Below are 21,300 nucleotides of genomic sequence, written 5' to 3' on the forward strand. Positions count from 1 at the left end.
CCTTGAGAGCACCGTGCTAATGGAAATAAGCCAGTCACAAAGGGCCAATACTCCATGATCTCACTTACATAAGGTCCCTAGGGGAGTCAAATCCACAGAGACAGGTTAAGTGGTGGTTTCAGGGGCTGAGGGGAGAGGCAAATGGGGACTTAGTGTTTTGTAGGTACAAAGTTTCAGTTTGGGAAGATGAAAAGCTCTGGAGACGGATGGTGGTGATGGTTGTACAGCAGTGTGAATGTGCTTAATGCCCGTCAAATGTACACTTAATAAATGGTTAAAATGCTAAATTTCATGTTATGTCCATTTACTACAATAAAAAAAATCTCCATAGCTGTGTGACCTTAAGCAAGTTACTTCACCTCTCTGTGCCTCAGTTTCCTTATTATTATTATTATTATTATTTTTTAAAGATTTTATTTATTTGCTTGACAGAGAAAGAGAGAGCACAAGCAGGGGGGGCAGCAGGCAGAGGGAGAAGCAGGCTCCCCGCCGAGCAGGGAGCCCGATGTGGGACTCGATCCCGGGACTCCAGGATCATGACCTGAGCTGAAGGCAGTCGCTTAACCGACTGAGCCACCCAGGCGCCCCTATTTTTTTTTTTTTTAAAGATTTTATTTATTTATTTGAGAGAGAGAGAGAATGAGAAAGAGCGAGCACATGAGAGGGGGGAGGGTCAGAGGGAGAAGCAGACTCCCCGCCGAGCAGGGAGCCCGATGCGGGACTCGATCCAGGGACTCCAGGATCATGACCTGAGCCGAAGGCAGTCGCTTAACCAACTGAGCCACCCAGGCGCCCCTCAGTTTCCTTATTATGACATGGGACTAATGATAGTGTTTACCTAAAAGGGCTGCAGGGAGGGTTAAAAAGGAAGGTGTGTCAAGGCTCTTAGCACAGGCGAATGCACGCTAAAAGGGCCTGTTGAGTGTTGGCGTAAGAGAGAAAACATCTCAAAGGTAGCCTGAGTTTTCCCAAAAAGTGAGAGCGTAATTCATGTCAGTTGTCACTCTACAGCACTACGGATGTGGGAGATGTGTCCTGAGCTCCAGTCACACGGAACAAGACTTTTTTGTTTTAATTCCTGCTCGCAACTCATTTCATCGTTTCTTCTAGCAAAAGCTAATGTGCCTGTCCTGAGCACATGGGACCAAATGAAATGGCATCTGGACAAAGTATTTGAATTCTCTTGGTCCCAGTATCCCCACAGGTGACATGAATTGGATGAGGTCAGTAGCCCCCCAACACTGGAGTCAAGACTGGCCTTAGGGCAGAAGTCACAACAGGGACCCCAGGAGCTTGTTATGTAGATTCCTGGGGCACCTGGCTGGCTCAGTCTGTTAAGTGCCCGACTCTTGATTTCAGCTCAGGTCATGATCTCTTGGTTGTGAGATCGAGCTCCACATCGGGCTCTGCGTTCAGCTTGGAGTCTGCTTCAGATTCTCTCTACCTCTCCCCCTCCCCCCCACTCACGTGCTCTCTCACTCTAAAATAAATAAATCTTTAAAAAAATATATACAGATTCCTGAGCCCCACTGCAGAGACCACTGGGGGGTAGAGGGCTAAAAAAAAAATTCCAGACTCTCCCCAGGTGATTCTGATTAGGTGTTCGGTCCACCTAACCAGGAGGATCCCTTGGGGGTCTCCAGGGCTGTTCTCAACCTTGGCCATATCTGAAATCACCTGGGAAGCTCTGGAAAATACCTTTTACCAGGTTCCAGCCCCCAGAGGCAGATTTAATTGGTCTTTGATGGGCCCCAGGCATAGGGATTTTAAGTGAGTGCCCAGGTGATTCTCCTGTGTAGTCAGTTCTAGAACAGTGTGGCGCTCACCCTTGAGCATGCACCAGAGTCACCTGGAGGGCTTGCAAAGCCATAGATGGTGGGCCTCTCCCCCAGAGTTTCTGGTTCAGGGGGTCTGGGATGGGGCTCTAGAATATACATTTCTAACAAGTTCCCCGACGAGGCTGATGTTTCTGGATTGGAGAACACACCTGGAGAGCCACTATTCCAGAACCTTGCTACTCAAGGTGTGGCTTAGACCAGCAGCAGAGGCTTCACCTGGGAGCTTGTTAGAAACGCAGACCAGGGCCCACCTGGGGGTCTGCTGAGTCAGGGTCTGCAATGTGACCCAAGTGCACATTTGTGTTCGAGAAGCACTGTTTCAGAAACAACTCTGCTTTTGAAACTGCCTGCTCTCACTGTATTCTGGAGGGGCAAGATGAAGGGCAAGGCATCTTTTCTAGAGCGGGAGGCCGAGGGGGGAGGAATGCAGGCAGCTCAGCCTGGAGTGGGCAGGCCAGCATCAGCTCCCTGCCCCGAGCCACTTCGGTCCACGGCGCATGCTCCGGGCAGCCCGGGCAGGATTGATTACCTTGGCGTGATTGTAAATATCCACACAGTTGTCAGTGTTAATGCTCTTTGCGCAGATAATCTCACAGTGTCGCTGCAAAGCCTCCAGCTGGAAAAATTTAGCGGCAGACAGAAGCTAAAAATCATAAGAAGAGCCTGTTAGAGGTTGGGAGGTGGAAATAAAGGGAGGACAGTGGGGAAAATCCTCATTTTTCCACAGAGATGTCCCAAGGAGAAGGGCTGGGAGCACAGGTGTGGGCCTGTCACTTTAAAGCACAAAGGAAACCCTAGAAAATGAGACACAGGGATAGAACTCTGTTGCGGAGGAAGATGGCCGAGGGGAGGGGGCTGAAGGGAACCAGATTCACGGCTATTCTAGCGGGAGGTCAAGCAAAAATGCTTACAGTTGCCGTGTCCAGAAATAAGGAAATAAGGGTGAACGCCCTTAGTTAGCAAGATGGACATGGATGCGGCTCACTCCCTCTGTTCAACCAGGTGTCCACACAAAGATCACCTCGGAGAAGCCTCCCGGACCGTGCCACCTCGGGTCACCTCCCTCCGTCACTGTCTGGCTTCCTTACCCGGCCTCAGTCGTCCTCCGAGCCCTTCTCCCAGCAGACATGATGTCATGCCTGTCGCCCTCAGAGAGCCCGAGAGGGCAGGGGTCTCTGTCCCTTTGCATGCTGCCGTGGCGGCCCCTGAGAGGTCAAAGGGACTGACTTTGTGAGGAAAGGATGGGGGCGGGGGTGGGGGCAGGGGGAGCTGCTTTTTGGTGACAAGCTCTTCTGCATTATTTATGTGATTTACATGTGCATTCGTTATTTCAATTTTAAAATAAAAACAAATGTGACAAAAGAGCCCACGTCCTCAGATGGTAGCTTGGTCTGCAGGTGGAGAAGCATCAGAGGCGCGGTCCGGAGAAACGAGAGAGGAACTGTGAGGTGGGGGGGGGGGGGGGGCGATGGCCATGGAAGGGTTTGCGGAGTCCGAAGGGAAGGATAAATGGGCCACCCAGTGAACACGCAGCCCTTACGGAGTATCCCCAGGTGCTAGGCAACGTTCTAGGCACCTTGTTATATAATCGTACAATCTTTTTTTTTTTTTTTAATGTGAATTTTTGAGAATTTTTTTTTTTTTTTATATGACAGAGATAGACACAGCGAGAGAGGGAACACAAGCAGGGGGAGTGGAGGAGGGAGAAGCAGGCTTCCCGCGGAGCAGGGAGCCCGATGCGGGGCTCGATCCCAGGACCCTGGGATCATGACCTAAGCCGAAGGCAGATGCTTAACCATCTGAGCCACCCAGGTGCCCCTATAATCGTACAATCTTAAAAACCCAATGAGGTAGATCTTGTTATTCCCATTTCCAGGTGAGGAAACTGAGGCTCAGAGGGTTTAAATAATGCCCAAGATCACACAGCTCAGAAGGGGAAGAGCCTGGATCGAAACCCCGATTGGCCCAGAGTCTGTGTTTTCACCACAGTGTGGGGTTACCTTTTGAAGGACTGATAGCGCTCTGACATCTCTAATCAGCCAGGCACCCTGGACTTTGGACACCTGAGTGGGATCCTGGCTCCTTTGCTCGGGATTCCCAGAGTGATTTTGGCTTCTGGTAGGAAAACCCACAAGGGCTCCACTTTGAGGAAGGGGCAGGGACTCTTGGCCTTGGGCAGAAGGGAGCAGAAACAAGGCCCCTGGACTCAGAAGGGGAGGACAGGCTTGACGGAGAGGTAGGCAGCAGGTAGGGGGGAGCCAAGGAGACTTGGGAAGAAGGGAGAGTCATCCTGAGCCCTTATAATCAGCTCCCGGCATCCGCATCAATGGACACATTGTGATTTAAGGAATGTTTTCCGACGCTAGAAGTCACCGAGGATAGCTCCTGATGTTTGCGCCCCAGCTGTGCCTAGAGTAGAGCTGGCCTCAGCCTCCCCATAAACTTCCCGTACCCCGCCCCAAAGCCAATTAATGTTGGATTTTGCAGAGTTGCTATTGCAAGTGCACCAAGCACCCTGGTTTTCCAGGTAGGGACTCTGCTGAGAAGCCCTCGGGAGGCCCAAGGAGGCAGGCAGGACCCCAAAGTCTGCACCCAAGTGAAAACCCAACACAGGTCCCCCCCAGACACTGCCAACACATGTCGGTGCCCTGAGTTTACAGAGATGCCACCCACCCAACAGCACAACAGATGCCTTACCTCCATTATCTCGTTGTTTTTAATGAGCAGTGACTCTGGGCCACCATGGTAGAGATACTGCATGACCAGCTGGAAGAAAGGACACAGAGAGCAGAGCGTCAGTCCGGGGTCAGCACACAGACACAATCCTCTTACAGCCGGGCAGTCTGTGCGTCCCTCTAGAACATCTGCTCTTGCTGGATCGCTGCCTTATGGGAGAAGTTCCACTTAGGACACATTTCCTAGTTGGATAGTTTTCCTTATTGCGTGCTGCCATTTGTCTCCCTGTGGTTCTGCTGGGTTCCAGGTGCACCCCCAGCTCTGCTCTCCATCTAGAGATGGCAATCGGCGCTCTCCCCTCCCACCTCCCACCCCATCCGGCTGCCCCCAAAACACTTGGCTTGAAGAGCCTGCACCAGCGGCTGTTCCCCTCTGGGAGCATGGCCCGGTTTGATTAGACCATTCTTACTTAAATCCCAGAGAGAGACTCTGGGCTACCACGGGACTACTGATCCGGGATGAAGCTGTCAGGGGTCGGGGGTTTCAATGTCTCGTTGATGGTGTGAGCAGTCCGAGCCAGGCTGTGCTCTGTTCATGTGATTCAGGAGGCCTGAATGGTGTGCCAAGTCCCAGAGCTTTGCCAACTGGTGTCCCTTTAGAACGAGGTCCCCGGATGTGCAGAACTGGCTGCCACCACTTCCCATGAAGCTGTTAATTTTTTAGGTGGTGCGTAGGCTTTCCAAGTGGGCATGGTCTTCTCCACCATCGTCCTCTGCCTGCCTTATGACACACGGACTCCCTGTCTCGCCCCATGGCAGCTGTGCTGGAAACATCTGTAGACTGGCTACATCCCATCTCTGGGCACTTGTAAAATGAGGCCCTGGGGCTGGGCTGTGCGCTATGGTCCCGGCAGGCTCCAGTGGGTCTGTGGCCACCAGAGGGCAGTGGTGAAGGGCAAGGACCCTGCACTCGGGCTGCCTCAGTTTCCAATCAGGCTCTGCCACTTAAACACTGGGTGACCTGAATTAGGTTAGGCTCTCTGTGCCTCAGTTTCATCATCTGTAAAGTGGGGCTAACATTACATACCTCATGTGATGAGGATTACATGACATGGAACAGGCCTAGCAAGGGCCTGGCACGTGGCAAGAACTCAGTAAATGTTGGATCTTTGATTTTTCTGAGGTGGAAACATCTTTCTCCAGTAGTGCCTCTGCTGTGTTTTCACTCAGGTCATTCGAGGTCCTTTGTGACTGATCTCAATCTACCTTTTGCATGTGTGTTTACAAGTAATAGTTTTCTTAAGAAAATACAGTGTTTACAGCTTTACTGAGCTATATTTCACATAGTGCAAACTGCTTCTGTTTAAAGTGCCCAGGTCAGTGGTTTTAGTGGATTCATGATGTTGTGCGACCGTCCCACTGTCTAATTTTAGAACATTTCCAACACCTCTAGGAGAAACCCTGTGCCCATTACCCACTGTTCCCATTTCCTCCTGGGCCAGTCCTGACACCCACAGTGGATGTGCCCGCTCCGGACATTTCATATGAGGGGAATCCTACAACAGGTGCTCTTTGGTCTGGCTGCGTCCCATTTTCAAGGTTCACCTTCGTTGTCACAGGTCTCTCCTTCATTCTTTTTTATTGCTGAACAACGTACCGCATTTTGTGTATCCTTTCATCAGCCTGGGGACATTTGGACTGTTCCCAATTTTTTTGCTGTTCGGAATCCAGCGGCTATGGATCAATGTACTTTTTCCGATCTCATCTGCCACTCTGCCCTTCTCTCTCCTCCTAATCGCGACAGCATCTACCTTTTATAGTCTGACCACTCCCAACCACTTGCCTTTAACCGAACCTACCACCACTTTCGGTCCCACGCTTTTGCCCAAGCTGTTCCCTCTGCCCGGATTCTCCATCTGTTGAACTCGGCCCCCTCTTTTGGGATCTAGCTCAGTGGTCACATTGCTGAAGTCTTCTCAGATCTGCTAGCTGCAACCTGAGGCTGGGCAGCACCTCATCCACGACTGCAGTGTGACTTCCCACTAGAGCTCGAGGGCACTGGCGGGGGCCGCCCATCTCTGCGTTCCCGCGCCTGGCACAGTGCCTGCGCTCAGCAAGCGCACTTTAAACAGCAACACGAGCCCTCTCCTTTCCTTTTGTGTTTGAGCCTCTGTGTGCTGACTGTGGGCTGCCGCAACGACCCGCCTGTCGCCGAGATGGCGGTGTGTTGACAGTAGTGGCCGAGACTTTGTGAAAGGATCACACACGGCCTCGGGTCCCCCCCCCCCCCATGCTGATGGCTCATGGGCATCTAAAATACCACGTCAGCAAATGGTGGGATCCCGTTCTTACAAACGTCAACGGATTCCCCTGGCGCCTCTCTTTTATAATGGCCAAACCAATAACAACAACAGTAAGACCCGTAACAGCAACTGCCCCGAACACAGGGCCTCTCCGTTTACAAAGCACTGCTCCATTGTGTCATCTCATTTATTCAGGGTCAGGCTGTGGACTGAAAATGCCTCTTCCTTAGCGGATGGAGATCCTGGGGCTAATGGGATTTAAATTGGGCTGGCCCTTTCTGCCTTCGGACTCTGCCAACACAGGCCTTTTCTACAAGGGGGCAAACGAAGCCTTATGAGGCCAAAGGGCCTGTTTATGGAGTTGTTTCTCTTGGCAGCTGATATCTGCATGAAGCCCTCAGTTCATCGGCATCCACGGCCTCCCGGAGGCCCCAGGTGCGGCCTCGGCTGCATCCAGCGCTCGCCTGCGTGTGACGCTAAACAGTCTTACGGGGAGGAAACGCAAGGCGGTCTCATTTACTAAAATTCTTCTGTCGGCATGGAAGTGAAGTGAACAGGCCCCTGGGAGCCTCCTTCTGGGTTGGATTCAGCCCTCCTCAGCCTATTTCAAGCCACAAATGAGGCTTTTCTTCTTTTATGGGGAAGGGGCAAGCACACAGAGAATTCCCCGGGGTCTGCTAAATCGTCCCTCCTTGTTACAGTAACTTGAGGCTAATGTGGCCAGGAAACCTTTCCCAGTCAAAAGCAATTACAGGCCTCGGAGTCCTCTGGGGCCGAGCTTTCCCACATAGGGCTCTCATTCAATGGATCTGCATGGCAAACACGGATTGAATGCCTACTACAAGGTTCTTATTACAGGAACCTCTCCAATTAGCTCCAGGCTTTATGGCTCAAGTGCCCCCTTCACGGGCACTCAGGAGAGGTGGGGAGGTGTGCATTTTCCAGCACTTAGTTCATGCTCAGACTCTAATGGGCCTACGATTCTTTCCTCAGGGCTGGGTGAGGTTTGGGGAGGGCCCAAGTCCCCACAGTAGGGAGGCAGTTAGGAGATCAGGTCTGGGAGTCAGCCAGGCCTGGCTCCGAACCTCAGTGTGGCTGTGATGAGCAGCCAGAGCTTGGGCCACTTCCTTCCCCTCTCTGGGTCTGTGTCCTGGGGCAGCTGGAAGGATGGAATAAGGTGACATATAGCGGTGGTTCTTAGATCGGGGTCCCTGGACCGGCAGCATCACCTGGGTTCTTGTAAGAAATATAAATTCTTGGGGCCCCAGTCCAGGCCCACAGAATCTGGAACTCTGGGGGCGGGGCCCAGGACTCTGCATTTCAACTTTGGTGTCTTATCAAGCCAACCCCTTCCTCCTCTGCCCTGGAGATTCCGGTACCTGCTCAAGGTGGAGAGCCACCGTAGTGTGGAGAACGGTTTCTCCACCTTGGCTGCACTCTGGGACAAGGGGAGGAAGGCAGAAACGTCAACATGCTGATGCCTGGGCCCCAGCCCAGGTTCTGATGGATAGCCTGGGCACGGGAAATTTTTAAAGCCCCCCATGTGACCCCAGTGTCCAGCAGGGGCTGAGAAGCACTGGCTTTGAGCCTGACATACAGCCAGCGTTCAAGAAATGGGAGCTGATCTTACCACTGTTCCCCTTTAGGAAGGGGATTCCAGAACCAAGTGTCCAGGCTTTGACACCAGATGGACTGGGTTCCAATCCTGGCTCTGTCCCGAAGTAGCACTAAGACTGGGGCAAAGGATTTAAGTTTTCTGAGCCTCAGTTTCTTCATTTCTAAAACTGGCAAGAAAAATCCAGATAGAGGCACCTGGGTGGCTCAATCGTTAAGCGTCTGCCTTCGGCTCAGGTCATGATCCCAGCGTCCTGGGATCGAGCCCCGCATCGGGCTCCCTGCTCAGCGGGAAGCCTGCTTCTCCCTCTCCCACTCCCCCTGCTTGTGTTCCCTCTCTTGCTGTGTCTCTCTCTGTCAAATAAATAAATAAAATCTTTAAAAAAAAATCCAGATAACCACGGGGGAGCAGAGGTCAGTGTCTCATTCATAGTTGGAGCCCCACAGAGGTTTCTTCACTGTCCTCCCACTGCGAATCCTAAAGCAAAGCAGCAGTTCTTCTGGAAAACTTCAAACTCCACAGCCACCACCGTTCCAGAAAGGGCTGTGGCTACTTGGCTGTCAGCAAGAAATGTGGTGAGGGGCTGGGGTGAGAGGCTGGGTGCAGGGGTGTGCCAATGCCCTAGTCCCACGCTGGGGCTCCAGCCTCCTCGCTGTGCGCCTACCCCCCCCCCCGCCCCCCCGCCGTGGGATGGCTCACCCAGACTGGCCTTGTCCTTGGAAACCTCTTTCGCCCTTTCCCCCACGGTCAGTCCCAAGTAACCTATTCTACAGGGCCTTGTGCTGAGTAAGGAGGTGGTTTACCAGTTACGGCTCAGAAAAACAAAAACCCACTTAAAAGTTGCCAAGTTGAATGCTTCCTCGTGTTGTCCTACTTGCTAATCTCTGCAAGAACCCATGACCTAGAGGTGATAATGATTAACTTGTTAAAAATGGAGAAAATGAGGCTCAGAGAAGAGTGCCTTGCCCATAGTTACTTGGGAAGGATTCTTTCTTTTGAAGTTTCAGCATAATCAAAGAAATGCATCTCTAATGGTGGAGATGCAGGCACCTCAACAGGCTTTAGGGCCTGGTGTGAGGGTATGGTGGCTTCCTGGCAGCTCTCTGAACAGCAGGATCTGGGGGACCAGGGTCAAGGGCGGAGGAAAGAACCACCATCTGGCCTACCTTCTCCTGACTTGGCTCATACTACGTGGTCCCAGGGAGTCTTTTCAATCTCCAATATACCTTAGGACCTGTCCGAATAGACTGATAATCACTTTCCCTCAAACACACCCCATGACTTCCCACTACTGTGCCTTTGTTTATGCTGTTCCACCCCCTGCGGAGCCCCCTCTCTCCCATCCCCCAGATGAGGAAAGGAGCCTTGGAAGGGCTGGTGAATTGCCCAAGGCCCTGTGATAGACACTGATTTTAAACAGGAAAATGCCGCTCTTCAGTCCTGGACTGCAGCTCTGTCCTCCCAAGTCCAGATCAGGAGCCTTGCCCTGCTACGCTGGTCACAGCCAGCCTCGTCCCCCATCCCCCATGATCTCTGAGCGGTCTCAACACCGCTCTTGGAGCATGAGTCCCCCACGGACCTGCCCGAACTTCAGCCACCTGTGTGCTCTTCCCAGGGCTGTGCTTCCTGAGCTGAACTGCAGGAACAAGATCCTGCTCAGAATCCCACAGATTCCAGCCCCGGGGACCCCACATCGTCGACTCACTAACCCTGGCAGGTGGGAGGACAGCATGTCTTTAAAAGTCCGCTGGCTTCTGATCACACTAGGCTCAACCACAGCTCTGGGGCCTCATCCCTGCTGTTCTCTGCCAAGCATCTCCTAACCCCCTTTTTTAAGCGCTAAGCCTTCCTATGGTTCCCCAGCTTCTCCACAGCCTTCACTATTCCGGCTAATGCCTCATCAGGAGGCCTTCTCTGATTTCCCTAGTCTGAGTTGCCAGAGCACGTTGGCTCCCCGCCCGTTCTTTCCTGCCCATCCCCACATTATACTGTAGGAGATTAGCTACTCAGAGTTACCCCCTCTGGACTGTGGGGCCCCAGGGGAGGAAGGTCATTTATCCTTGTGTCCCCAGGTCCCAGCAGAGTGCTAGGTATACAGTAAGTGCTCAATAAATGCTGTAGGGATAAAACCAAGGGGTGGGAGAAGGGGCCCAGAGTCAGGGGACTGATGACTCTGCAGTAGCCAAACCACAGGTGGATGTCTGCAGGGAAGGCCCGTGCCCTGTGCCCGCCAGCATGACGTTCCAGGCCATGGGGGGGCGGGGGGGGGGGCTCACCTGAAAGATGGGGTACTTCACGTAACCGATCTCTATGCAGGTGCTGTCATTTGTTGGTTTGCTGGACAGGAGCGCTTTGAACCTGAACAAGGACACAAGAAGGGAGATAAAAAGACCCACAAACATAATGTATGGGGATTAACATAAGAACAATAAAAAAAAAGACCCACAAACACATCTATGGTTTGCAAAAAACTCCACTCTCTGATGAGAGAGACACATAAAATCCTGTATTCCCCCCACTTTGCAATACATTAATGATACAGCCACAGATGTCCTAATGCGACTGCCACCCCAGTCTGATGTCATCCTTGCATCTGAAGTTACAACTTTATTACTTTTTTTAAAGTTTTTTATTTAAGTAATCTCTCCGCCCAACGCGGGGCTCGAACTCACCACCCCTGAGATCAGAGTTGCACGCTCTTCCGACGTGAGCCAGCCAGGCTCCCCTGAACCACTATTTTTAACTTTAAAGTTTTAACTTCAGGGGTGCCTGGCTGGGAACACATCGGTACACCCTTAGGAATAAGCTAAGCTCTGTCTCTTTTCTTAAACTTTTAATTTTGAAATAGTGATAGATTTGCAGACGAAGTGTAAAGACAATACAGAGCTCCTACACGCCCTCCGGCCAGCTTCCCCTGATGGTAGCGTCCTACGCATCCATGGCCATCAAAGCTAAGAAATTACCCCTGGGACAACATCTCTCCTGCTTTTCTATGCATCGTAATGGAGAACCATGTAAGGCACAGCATATTTTTCTCGTGGTGGCAGAGCAGACATCTGGGGCTTGTATTTGGCTTTGGGGGTAGGCAGTGGGAGGCCAGGGGAACCCAGGGAGTGCTGGTCACACAGGTTCATCAGCAAACATTCTGGAAGTAGGTTCCATTTCTGGGTACGCAGTGTCCTCACCCCTCCGCTTACCCCGGCGGCCTCTTAATCTCCGGCCTCTCCTTTCTCCTCTGCGCACCTTCACTGATCCCAGTTCAGGTCTTTGGATAATGTGGTTCTAAATGGTCAACTCATTTCAACTCAGATCGAAAGGACAAAGGGCAGTTGCAGAGCTGTCAGGGAGGGGGCTATGCCCTTGTTGGGTCCACAGTTAGGGAAAAGTCAGGTTCAAGACCTGTGTATTTGGGGTGGCTTATGCCAGAGTTCTGGGATATCTGGAGAGCAGGCCTGAGACGTTTCAGGCTGGACACTGTGTGAGGGCACTGGGCCGGGGGGAGCTGAAATCCCATCCACACTCTGCTCCAAAGCTCTGTGCCTGGTACATACTCTGTGTGCCCAGAGGAATGGGTGCCCTTGCCTGAGTCACACAAAGGCACGGCTGTTTAAGCCAGAGGCTGCTCTGTACTTTACGACTGTGGTAAAAAAACACGTAATAGAAAAATTACCGTCTTAACCATTTTAAGCATACAGAGATGTTAAGTGTATTCACACTGTTGTGCAACCCATCTCCAGAACCTACTCTGGACGCATTAAACAACAACTCCCCACCCTCCCCTGCCCCCAGCCCCAGGCAACCAGCATCCTACTTTCTGTCCCTATGAAGCTGACTACTCTAGGTACTGCCTATAAATAGAATCATACACTATCTTTTCGTGACTGGCTTATTTCTTTGCATAATGTCCCCAGAGCTCATCATGTTGTAGCATTTGTCAAAACTGCCTTCCTTTTTGAGGCTAAATAAAATATGTATATGCCACATTTTGTGTATCCGTTCATCTACCGATGGACATTTGGGTGGCTTCTACTTTTTAGCTGCTCTGAAGAATGCTGGTGTGAGCACGGGTACACGAATGCCCTCTGCTCTTGAATTCTTGATTTTCAAAAAGTAATCTTCCCGTCTAGGGAAGGTAACCCCCAAAATTGAATTTCAGAGAACTATTACAGTACATACCTGGGAGAGGCCGTGAATAACAGCACTTTGTGAGCATAAAACGGTCTTCCTTCTACCAGAAAGGTAACGTCGGACATTTCTTTATTGTTAAGGAAATGAGGATCTAGAATAGGAAGGGGAAAGAGTGTAGCTTTAGTGGAGAGAAGGGTGAAGTTTGCATTCCTCTTCTGGAAAGCGCCAAGAAGAGCTAACAGGGAAACCATGGGGATAAGATACTCATTGGCGAGACAGTGAGCCAACAGGGGACAGAATCAATCAAAGGAGCACTCAAACCACGGAAATTCACTTTTGCATTGGAAATCTTCATAGCTTAGTTGTGATGAAAAGTCGCATCTCCTCAGAGGAGACCCATCCCCAGCCTGATGCAGATGACTTTTGGATGTGAAAGGTAAAGGTATGCCCACCTTGCCTCTGAAGAATGCCACCCCCCCCACCTTAGCTCCTCCTTCTTGGGCTCAGGGCCCTCCCTGCCTGATGGATAAGGGGTTTTCCAGGTGATTTGAAATCCAAGCGCTTCTCTCCCAGAGTCAGAGGCACGCGAACCAGTTCCCTGCTCTCGTCTCCAACAATAACAAAGAAGGTAGAGCTGGTACTTACTGAGCCCTTAGGACGCGCCAGGCACTGTGCAAGCTGGCCCGCACATGCGCAAACGCGCTGGGTCCCGGGAGACAGGGACCCCTGTCCGTTGTGCAGCTGGGGAAGCAGGCACACAGACGTTCAAGCCAGTGACAGGTGGAGGAGCCAGGATTTGAACTCGGGCATTCGGATTGGAGCGCCGGCCTTGTTCAACACTAGGATCCTCCCCGCCTCCCCCCTGCCCCCCGCAACCCCGATTTGCCTGTCACTTTAGCCACGGACACCCGGAGCTCCTGAAGGTGCCAGTCTGTCCTCAGCGCAGGGCTTCTGCTGCTTGGGAACATCCACTAACATCCCTGCCCCGACTGGCTTCGGCCCCGCTCAGGTCCTAAGTCAGTCCGGACACAGGGTCAAGGGCAAGGTGGGTCTAACCTCTGGTGGGGCTTCCTCTTAGGTCTGCCCTGAGCCCACCTGGGCTGCGCTGCCCCAGGGAGGGTCTTTAGAAGACTCTAAATGGAAGATGACCTCTCTGGGGGCATCTGCACCCAAGCTCCCCAGTCTGAGGATGCACTGCGTTCTCAGCTCAGGTGAAAAAGATTCTTTCTGCAAAATGTGCCTTGCCCAGTGCTTCTGGCCCCATGAATGGCACCACCATCTATCCGTTGCCCAAGCCAGGGATTCAAAGGCAACAGGACACCTTCCTCTCCTGGGCTTACCCAGACCCAGTCTATCACAAACACTGTCTTCTCTTCCTCCTAAGTGTGTCTCAATTCCCCCATTTCTCTCCATCCCTAATGCCGCAGCCCTCCCTAGGGCCACCACGTGGTCTCTTGTCTGGGGACATGCAGGAGCCTCTTTGGTCTCTGCCTCCACTCTTGGCCCCTCAATCCGATGGTCCACCTCACCACAGTCATCTTTCCTAAAGGCAGATCTGATCACACCCCTCCTCCGCTATAAACCTTTCCATAGCTCCCCAGCGCTCCCAGGATAGAGTCCAAACTTCTTAACAAGGCTCCCGGTGATTGGGCTCCCGCTGCCTTCTCTGGCCTCTCCCCAGTCACATCCCCCTGTCAACCAGCGTGCGTGCTGAGCCACACCAGGGCTATACGCTCTCAGCTCTGGCCCTTCACCTGTTGTTCCTTCTACGCAGAACACTCTTCCAACCCCTTCCAAACCTGGTTCACCCACGTGGTCTTCAAGCTTCAGTGCAGACCCCTTCCATCACTAAGCCTTGCCTGATTCCCCCGCCCTCCTCAGACTGACCAAGCATCCCCCACCTGTGCTCTCACAGCACCTGTGTGGCCCCTGGGGTGGGCTCTGAAGCCAGAACTCTCAGCTGTGTGACCTTCGGCAAGTTGTTTAACCTCTCTGAGCCTCTCTCTCCCCTTCTGTTTAATGGGTGATACCCATTGTACATCTACACCTGAGTTTCAGTGAGCATTAAGTGAATTTTTGCAAAGCACTCAGCAACATGGCTGACACACAGCACTCCTCTCGATAAACATGACCATCGTAGTAGATGCTTCATTAATATTTTTTTGAATGAGCGTAAGAATGCCTTGACCCTTGTTTCACAGTCTTGTTCTTAAAACCTTGCGGGGGACATCAGACCCCTTCTTAGCCTGGGGACCTGCTTGTTGCTGGGCCTTGCCCAGGGCTTAAAGGGCTGTCCTGAAATGAAACTCTAGCTGCCTCCTTTGGCTGGGTTTAGGCTGTCCTAACCATTGGGGGTGGGGACCAACCCCCTGGATTCCTGGGGGCCATGATCCCAGCTGCTGGGCCCACCCTGACAGTTGTATCTTGGATCCCTGGCCTGGCCCCATTTTGCCCAGACCCTGCTGTTACTTGGACCCAGAATTTGCCATCCTGGCAGACTCTCCTCTTCCATCCCTCAAAGGTGGGGTGGCCCCTCAGTCCCTATGCGGCCCCATAAGGTGGCCCTCTGTTCATATTTCTGTCGCTACATATAGCTGCTCACTTCTTCCCTTTAAAAAAAAGTTTTAACTTAGAACATATCAAAAAAGCATAAAACAGTCAAAATCACTTGTAATCCCACTATCATTAAAATATTTTATTGAAAAAACTCACACACTTCTTAACAACCCAGATGAACAGAAGAGAGGCCACAGGAGAAGTCCTTGGAGTTGACTAAAATTCACTTCTCCCCTTGCTTTAAAGACTAAAAGTTTGGAATGATGTTCTCCCTCTTCTCAGCAACCACCCCCTCTCACTCCCACTGTCTGCCACCAACCAGCCCTACTCCTGTTTCCCAAATTGCTAATGTCTCCTACCTGTGGCTCTTTTAACCATTCTCTCCCAGAATTCACTGGGAGGGGAAGAGGACAACGTGTCACAAAAAAATCAGGCATCAAAAAAAAAAAAAATGGGGCGCCTGGGTGGCTCAGTTGGTTGAGCGACTGCCTTCGGCTCAGGTCATGATCCTGGAGTCCCTGGATCGAGTCCCGCATCGGGCTCCCTGCTCAGCAGGGAGTCTGCTTCTCCCTCTGACCCTCCCCCCTCTCATGTGCTCTCTCTAATTCTCTCTCTCTCAAATAAATAAATAAAATCTTTAAAAAAAAAAAATCAGGCATCAGTGTGCCACAGTCCCCACCATTCCCTACTGTCTTACACGGAACCCATTTCATTCACTCATATGGCCTCCTGGCTCTTTAGAGATTCCAGTTTGGGACGCTTGTCACTGATCACTCTTATCTTTCCTTTAAAGCAAGTCCCTAAAGAACCACTGTTTGGCAACTTTCAGTTATCCTAGCTGGAAATGCTCTACTGAAGAGGCAAACCCTACGTGTTCCATATTCTACTTATTCATAATTAGACTCTGCCCCTCTTCTCCCATATTGTGAGCTTTGAGCCTCTCAGGCCTGCCTTTCTTCTCTCGGTGCTAACCCCTGGAATTCTAGTGCTTGGCCTGAAAACCAGGCCCTTTTAATTGCGGGTGAAAGAACGCTCAGCAAATTCAGGAGGAAAAAATGTTCCCTCCTCACCTATAACTACAGGAAAGCAGATTTTATATTGTGTCATTGAATCGGCCCTTGCAAATGTTTGCTCTAACGAGGGGGTCTTGTGAAGGCAGCGAGATGTCAGACATGATTGCTATGGCCTGGGAATGTAACTAAACTTCAGTCTCTGAAGTTTGTTAATATGATTGGTCTTTGTAATGTGGTGCCCTGATAACATTTTAATCAACACCTGCTTTCTACAAGGTAGAAATATTTGTGGTTTTGGTACATCGTAGTTTGCCCACATCAATGGGCACAGAGGAAAACAGACAAGATTTGACTTGATTACTAAGTCAAAAAGTTGCATGATTTAAATTAGCAAGTTCTTCATGACAGGAACAAAACTATTTTAAAACAGTTCCAGGAATTCAGACTTTTCACTAATTTTAACTAGCTCACCTGTTCCAAACATAATGGTTCTGCTAAAGAATAGCACTTTCAGATGCTCCCATTTCTCAGATATCTTTACAGGAAAAGTTCATAGGGAGTAGGAAAGTCCCCAACCTTATTGGAAAAGGCATTCCTTATCTTGAATATTTTGTCATTCCCCAGGCAGCAAGGAGAAAGGCCCTTGCAACAGAAGGCTCGTGTTTCAGGCTTCAAGGCAGCCCAGCATTTCTTTGCTTTTTTCCTCAGACTGATCAGCCAGCTTACAGCAACAGCTCCAGGATCCTCTGAATGAAATCAATGCCTGATGGAAAGGTTTCTTCTGGAAAATTCCAGAAGCTGGGACTGTAGCGGGAAGGCATTACGGCTTTGGGAGGAGCTGGGAAGCTCCAGCCCCACCTGAAGTGATTGTGCAGTAGCGCCGACCTTCCCTTTCTTCAGCTGAGACACGGCGTGGCCCTCAGTGCCTGCCCCCTGGGGTGGCCTCAGGGTTACCTGAGGTGGGGCAGGTCAAGTGCTTGGCTGGCGCCAGCCCCATGCCGTATCCAAGCAGAAGCAAAATGGATTACTGCTACTCGATGGGATTTCAGAGTGTCCAGTATCCTCAGCACAGGTACGTTCCCCGTGTGTGTGTCTGTGTGTGTGTGTGGAGGGGGAGGTCACTTGTTTCCTCTCCTCCTGCGTCCCTGCAGAGGGACCCCATTAGAAGAACACTGCTGGCCTGTCACTGTCCCCTGCTTGTTCCTCCTCAGGGAGGAAGAGGGACTTCTTAGAGGGGAGGGGGAGAACTGCCTGCACAGCTCAGCCTTCGTTCGGAATGGGGAATCTACCTGCCTGCAGGAAGTGCACGGGCCCCGGGGCTGTCCGTCTGTCTGTCTCCGTGGGACAAAGGCCCTTAGTTAGAGGGACGAGGTATTGGCCAGTCTCCTCGTCCACATTTCCAAGGTATAGTCTCCAGTTATCACGTGATAAGTGATACCATGATCTCCACCTGCCTGACTCCTGTATCCGTCTCATGTGCCCTCCAACACCACCTAGCTTCTCTGGGGGCGTTTGCTACCTCTGCGTCCTCAAACCACAGCACCACTCACCCAGGCGCGAGGTCTGTTTGCGCTTGATCTCCGTGAGCTTGGGGATGGGGTAGGGCCCATAGCAGTGGGTGAAGATGACGCACAGCTGCTGGCTGATGACCTCGTTCTGCAGGAAAAAAAGAACGGTTCACACTGCTGGGCCCTGCGTGGCCTCATCCAAGCTGTCGGTAGCAATGCCTGCCCCCAGGCGAGAGGGGCCCGCACACTTCTGGCAGGTTCCAAGAGAACCCCCCCCCCCCACCAGACACTCATACACTCAGTTTGCTCAGCAGGCCCTGGATGTGCTTGCTGTGCTTGTCTGTTTCTGGTCTGTTCACTGGTGAAAGCTTAATTTGTAATTAAATCCTTCTCTCTTGCCCCAGTCATTTACCACCCATTGGAGAGCAAGTGTCACAGCTCACAGAGTGGAAAATAAGTTTTTACCCCAAACACACCTTTATCAATACTCCATAACTCTGGAAGCAGTGAATTATCCCGAAAATAGCAGCAGGAAGCCCTTGTGATCCCGTGACTGCTCTCCATTACCCAGACACAAATGCTCCTGATTCAGCTTCTTAGGAATGTGATTTTGGGGCTGAGGCACATCCGGATCCAGGAATGCTCAGCTGAATCACTTTTTCCAAAAAAAAAAGGGGGGGGGGGACAGAGCTACAGCTGCCTCTGATCACACAGGGACAAAAGAGCCTGTTTCTGATTGCCCCATGTCCTTCATGTTTTCGCCTCTTCCCCTTGGGACCCACTGCTGGTCAACAATCTCCCTTCATCTGCAGGTGCGTGGGAGGGAAGCCATGAATCACAGCATTTGATACTTTTTATTGGGTGAAGGGGGTTGAGACTAGGGGCTGAAAATGGGGATGAGGTAGAAAGACATTTACAATATATTAAGAAAAGTAGGTTACAACACAGTGTGTACCATGTATTTTTGGAAATAAAACCCTTTACGTATATGTACGTGGATTGACAGATATGTACAGAAAATGGAAGAGTAGAGTTGCCACCTTTGGGTGGGCTTACAAGGTTTTCCCTTTTTACCTGCATTTTCTACAACAAACAACTAAGTGTTGTTTTTGTAATATGCACAATAAATATTATTTTTGATTTTTAAAAGATGTGTTTGGGACAACTGATGACGTCCGTGGTTTGAGATATTCTTGAATCTATTTCATCGTGCTCCCGAAGCAGAAGGTTACAGCTCAACACATGAAAAGGGACTCGACCGTTTGATTAAAGGCACCATGTTGCCTCGGACGTGATCCACCGAGGTGCCTATGGGGATGCAATCAATATTGGACAAAGGAATTCTGCTTTCAAAGATGATGCCTTATGACCAAAAGGTGTTAAACGCTCCTCTCAACACTCACAAAGTGATCTCCTGTCTCAAGGCTTCCTGCGGTGGTTCTCAAAGTGTGGTCCCTGGACCAGCAGCATCAGCATCACCTGGGTGCGTTGGAAATGCAGATTCTCAGGTGCCATTCCAGACCTTCTGACTCAGAAACACTGGGGGTGGGGCCCAGCAATCTATATTTTAACAAGCTTTCTGGTGATTCTGGTGCTCTCTTAGGTTTGAGAGCCACAGGCATGTAGGGATATTCTCTCTTGAGTTTGACCTGAGCTGGAGGCTATTATGTTTGTTTCCCCTGGTCTAAAGCCTGCCACTCAAGATGTGTTCCATAGACCGCCAGCAACAGTGAGGCCTGGGAGCCTGTCAGAAATGCAGACGCTCACCCCAGGCCCATTGACTCAGAAGCCACAATACCGAGCTCTGGGGATGATTCCCATGCACACTAAGGTTTGAGAAGCACCGTGTGCTGGGCACAATTATGGTCCCCAGGAAGACTGTATCCCCCAAATCCCTGGGACTGAGAATATCATGAGATACCATGCCTGTAAATATGTTACATTACAGGGCAAAAGGGGCTGTGCAAGAGTGATTAAGGTTACTAACTGAGGTTTGGGGCGCCTGGGTGGCTCAGTTGGTTGAGTGACTGCCTTCGGCTCAGGTCATGATCCCGGGGTCCTGGGATCGAGTCCCACATCGGGCTTCCTTTGCTCTGGGGGGAGCCTGCTTCTCTCTCTGCCTCTGCCTGCCACTCCCCCTGTTTGTGCTCTCTCTCTCTGTCAAATAAAGAAATAAAATCTTAAAAAAAAAAAGGTTACTAACTGAGGTTTAAATTGACTTTATGGTAAGTATATTATCCTGGATTATCAGGGCAGGCCCAATGTAATCACACGAGCCCTTAAAATTAGAGGCAGAAGAGGAAGGGGCGCCTGGGTGGCTCAATCGTTAAGCGTCTGCCTTCGGCTCAGGTCATGATCCCAGCGTCCTGGGATCGAGCCCCGCATCGGGCTCCCTGCTCGGCGGGAAGCCTGCTTCTCCCTCTCCCACTCCCCCTGCTTGTGTTCCCTCTCTCGCTGTGTCTCTCTCTGTCAAATAAATAAATAAAATCTTAAAAAAAAAAGACTTTTAAAATTAGAGGCAGAAGAGGAATTCAGAAGGGACTGGGGAGAAGAGGAAGTCACAGGGATTTGAAGCCTGAAGGACCTGATGTGCTGTCGCTGGCTTCCAAATGAGGGGGACCACATGGCAAGCTTGAGTGGGGGAACGCGGGCCACAACTCTGGGAGAAAAATGGGACCCCCAGCTAGCAGCAAACAAGGAAATGGAGCCTTTGTCCTACACCCACCAGGAACTCAATTCTACCCAAACCTGAGTGAGCTTGCAGGTGGATTCTTCCCTGGAGGTTCCAGAAAGGAACACAGCCCTGTTGACACCTTGTTTTCGGGTCTCTGTGAGACCCTAAGTGGAGAGCGCAGTGAGATACTGTGTCCGGTTTCTAACGCATGAAAACCACGGAAAAATAAGCAAGGGTCTAACCACCTCGGGTGAAGGAATGAAGGAAGATCCACGTCCTGGACTCGGTGGCCTGTGACAGAGGCCTGAGCAGCTGGTGCTCTTCTTTGGCAGCTGATTGACTGACTGACTGGTGGTGGTCTAACTTCAGTGTGTGCTGTGTCATCCGAGAAAGTAAAGGTAAGGGCTGGCCACGTCTGGTCCAAAGGACAATCCTCAAATGCTTAAAAGTTACCTGGGAGGAGCATCATTGCCCACTCCTAGGGGAGGGCTGCACACAGTGATTCGATTCCAAGGAGAACAGTTGGGAAAAGGGGAAAAGAGTAATTCTGCAGGTGAGAAGCTTGACAGGCACCACCCTCAGCCAGGTGATCAAGGTCAACGCCAGCAGTGAATACTCATGTTGAGAGTGTGTGCCCTTGATGTGGTGGGAAAGGCACTTAACCTCTGTAGTCTTCCGCTCTAAATCCACAACCCCAGTTTAACCATGAGAAAAACACCCCCTATTCCACTAGAGGGCATCCTTTATAGTATATCTGACCGATACTCCCCAAATTTTGTCAAGGTCACCAAAAAACGAGTCTTGAGAAGTGGTCTCCGCCAAGAGGAGTAATGTGGTGTCCTGGATGGGATCCTGGAGCAGAAGACATTAGACAAAAACTAAGGAAATAGGAATAAAGTATGGAATTTAGCTAATAATAATGTATCAGTGTTGGCTCATTGATTAAAACAAATGTACCATACCAGGTAAGATGTTAATAATAGGGGAATG

The 21,300-nt window shown here is 51.0% G+C and overlaps 1 protein-coding gene across 4 annotated transcripts in view; it reads right to left on the minus strand.

Moving 5' to 3' along the window:
• Positions 1-21,300, minus strand: part of BTBD11 (BTB domain containing 11) — a 303,252-nt gene that overhangs the window by 7,658 nt on the left and 274,294 nt on the right. For all 4 annotated transcript variants that reach the window (XM_021687380.2, XM_021687381.2, XM_021687379.2 and 1 more), the window contains 5 exons: positions 17,679-17,784; positions 12,608-12,710; positions 10,708-10,789; positions 4,536-4,604; positions 2,368-2,481 (listed from right to left, as the gene is read on the minus strand). In XM_021687380.2, coding sequence (XP_021543055.1) covers positions 2,368-2,481; positions 4,536-4,604; positions 10,708-10,789; positions 12,608-12,710; positions 17,679-17,784 — 474 coding nt within the window. The remainder of the gene's footprint in view (positions 1-2,367; positions 2,482-4,535; positions 4,605-10,707; positions 10,790-12,607; positions 12,711-17,678; positions 17,785-21,300) is intronic.

The sequence above is a fragment of the Neomonachus schauinslandi genome, chromosome 5, assembly GCF_002201575.2.
Source record: "Neomonachus schauinslandi chromosome 5, ASM220157v2, whole genome shotgun sequence".
NCBI lineage: Eukaryota > Metazoa > Chordata > Mammalia > Carnivora > Phocidae > Neomonachus > Neomonachus schauinslandi.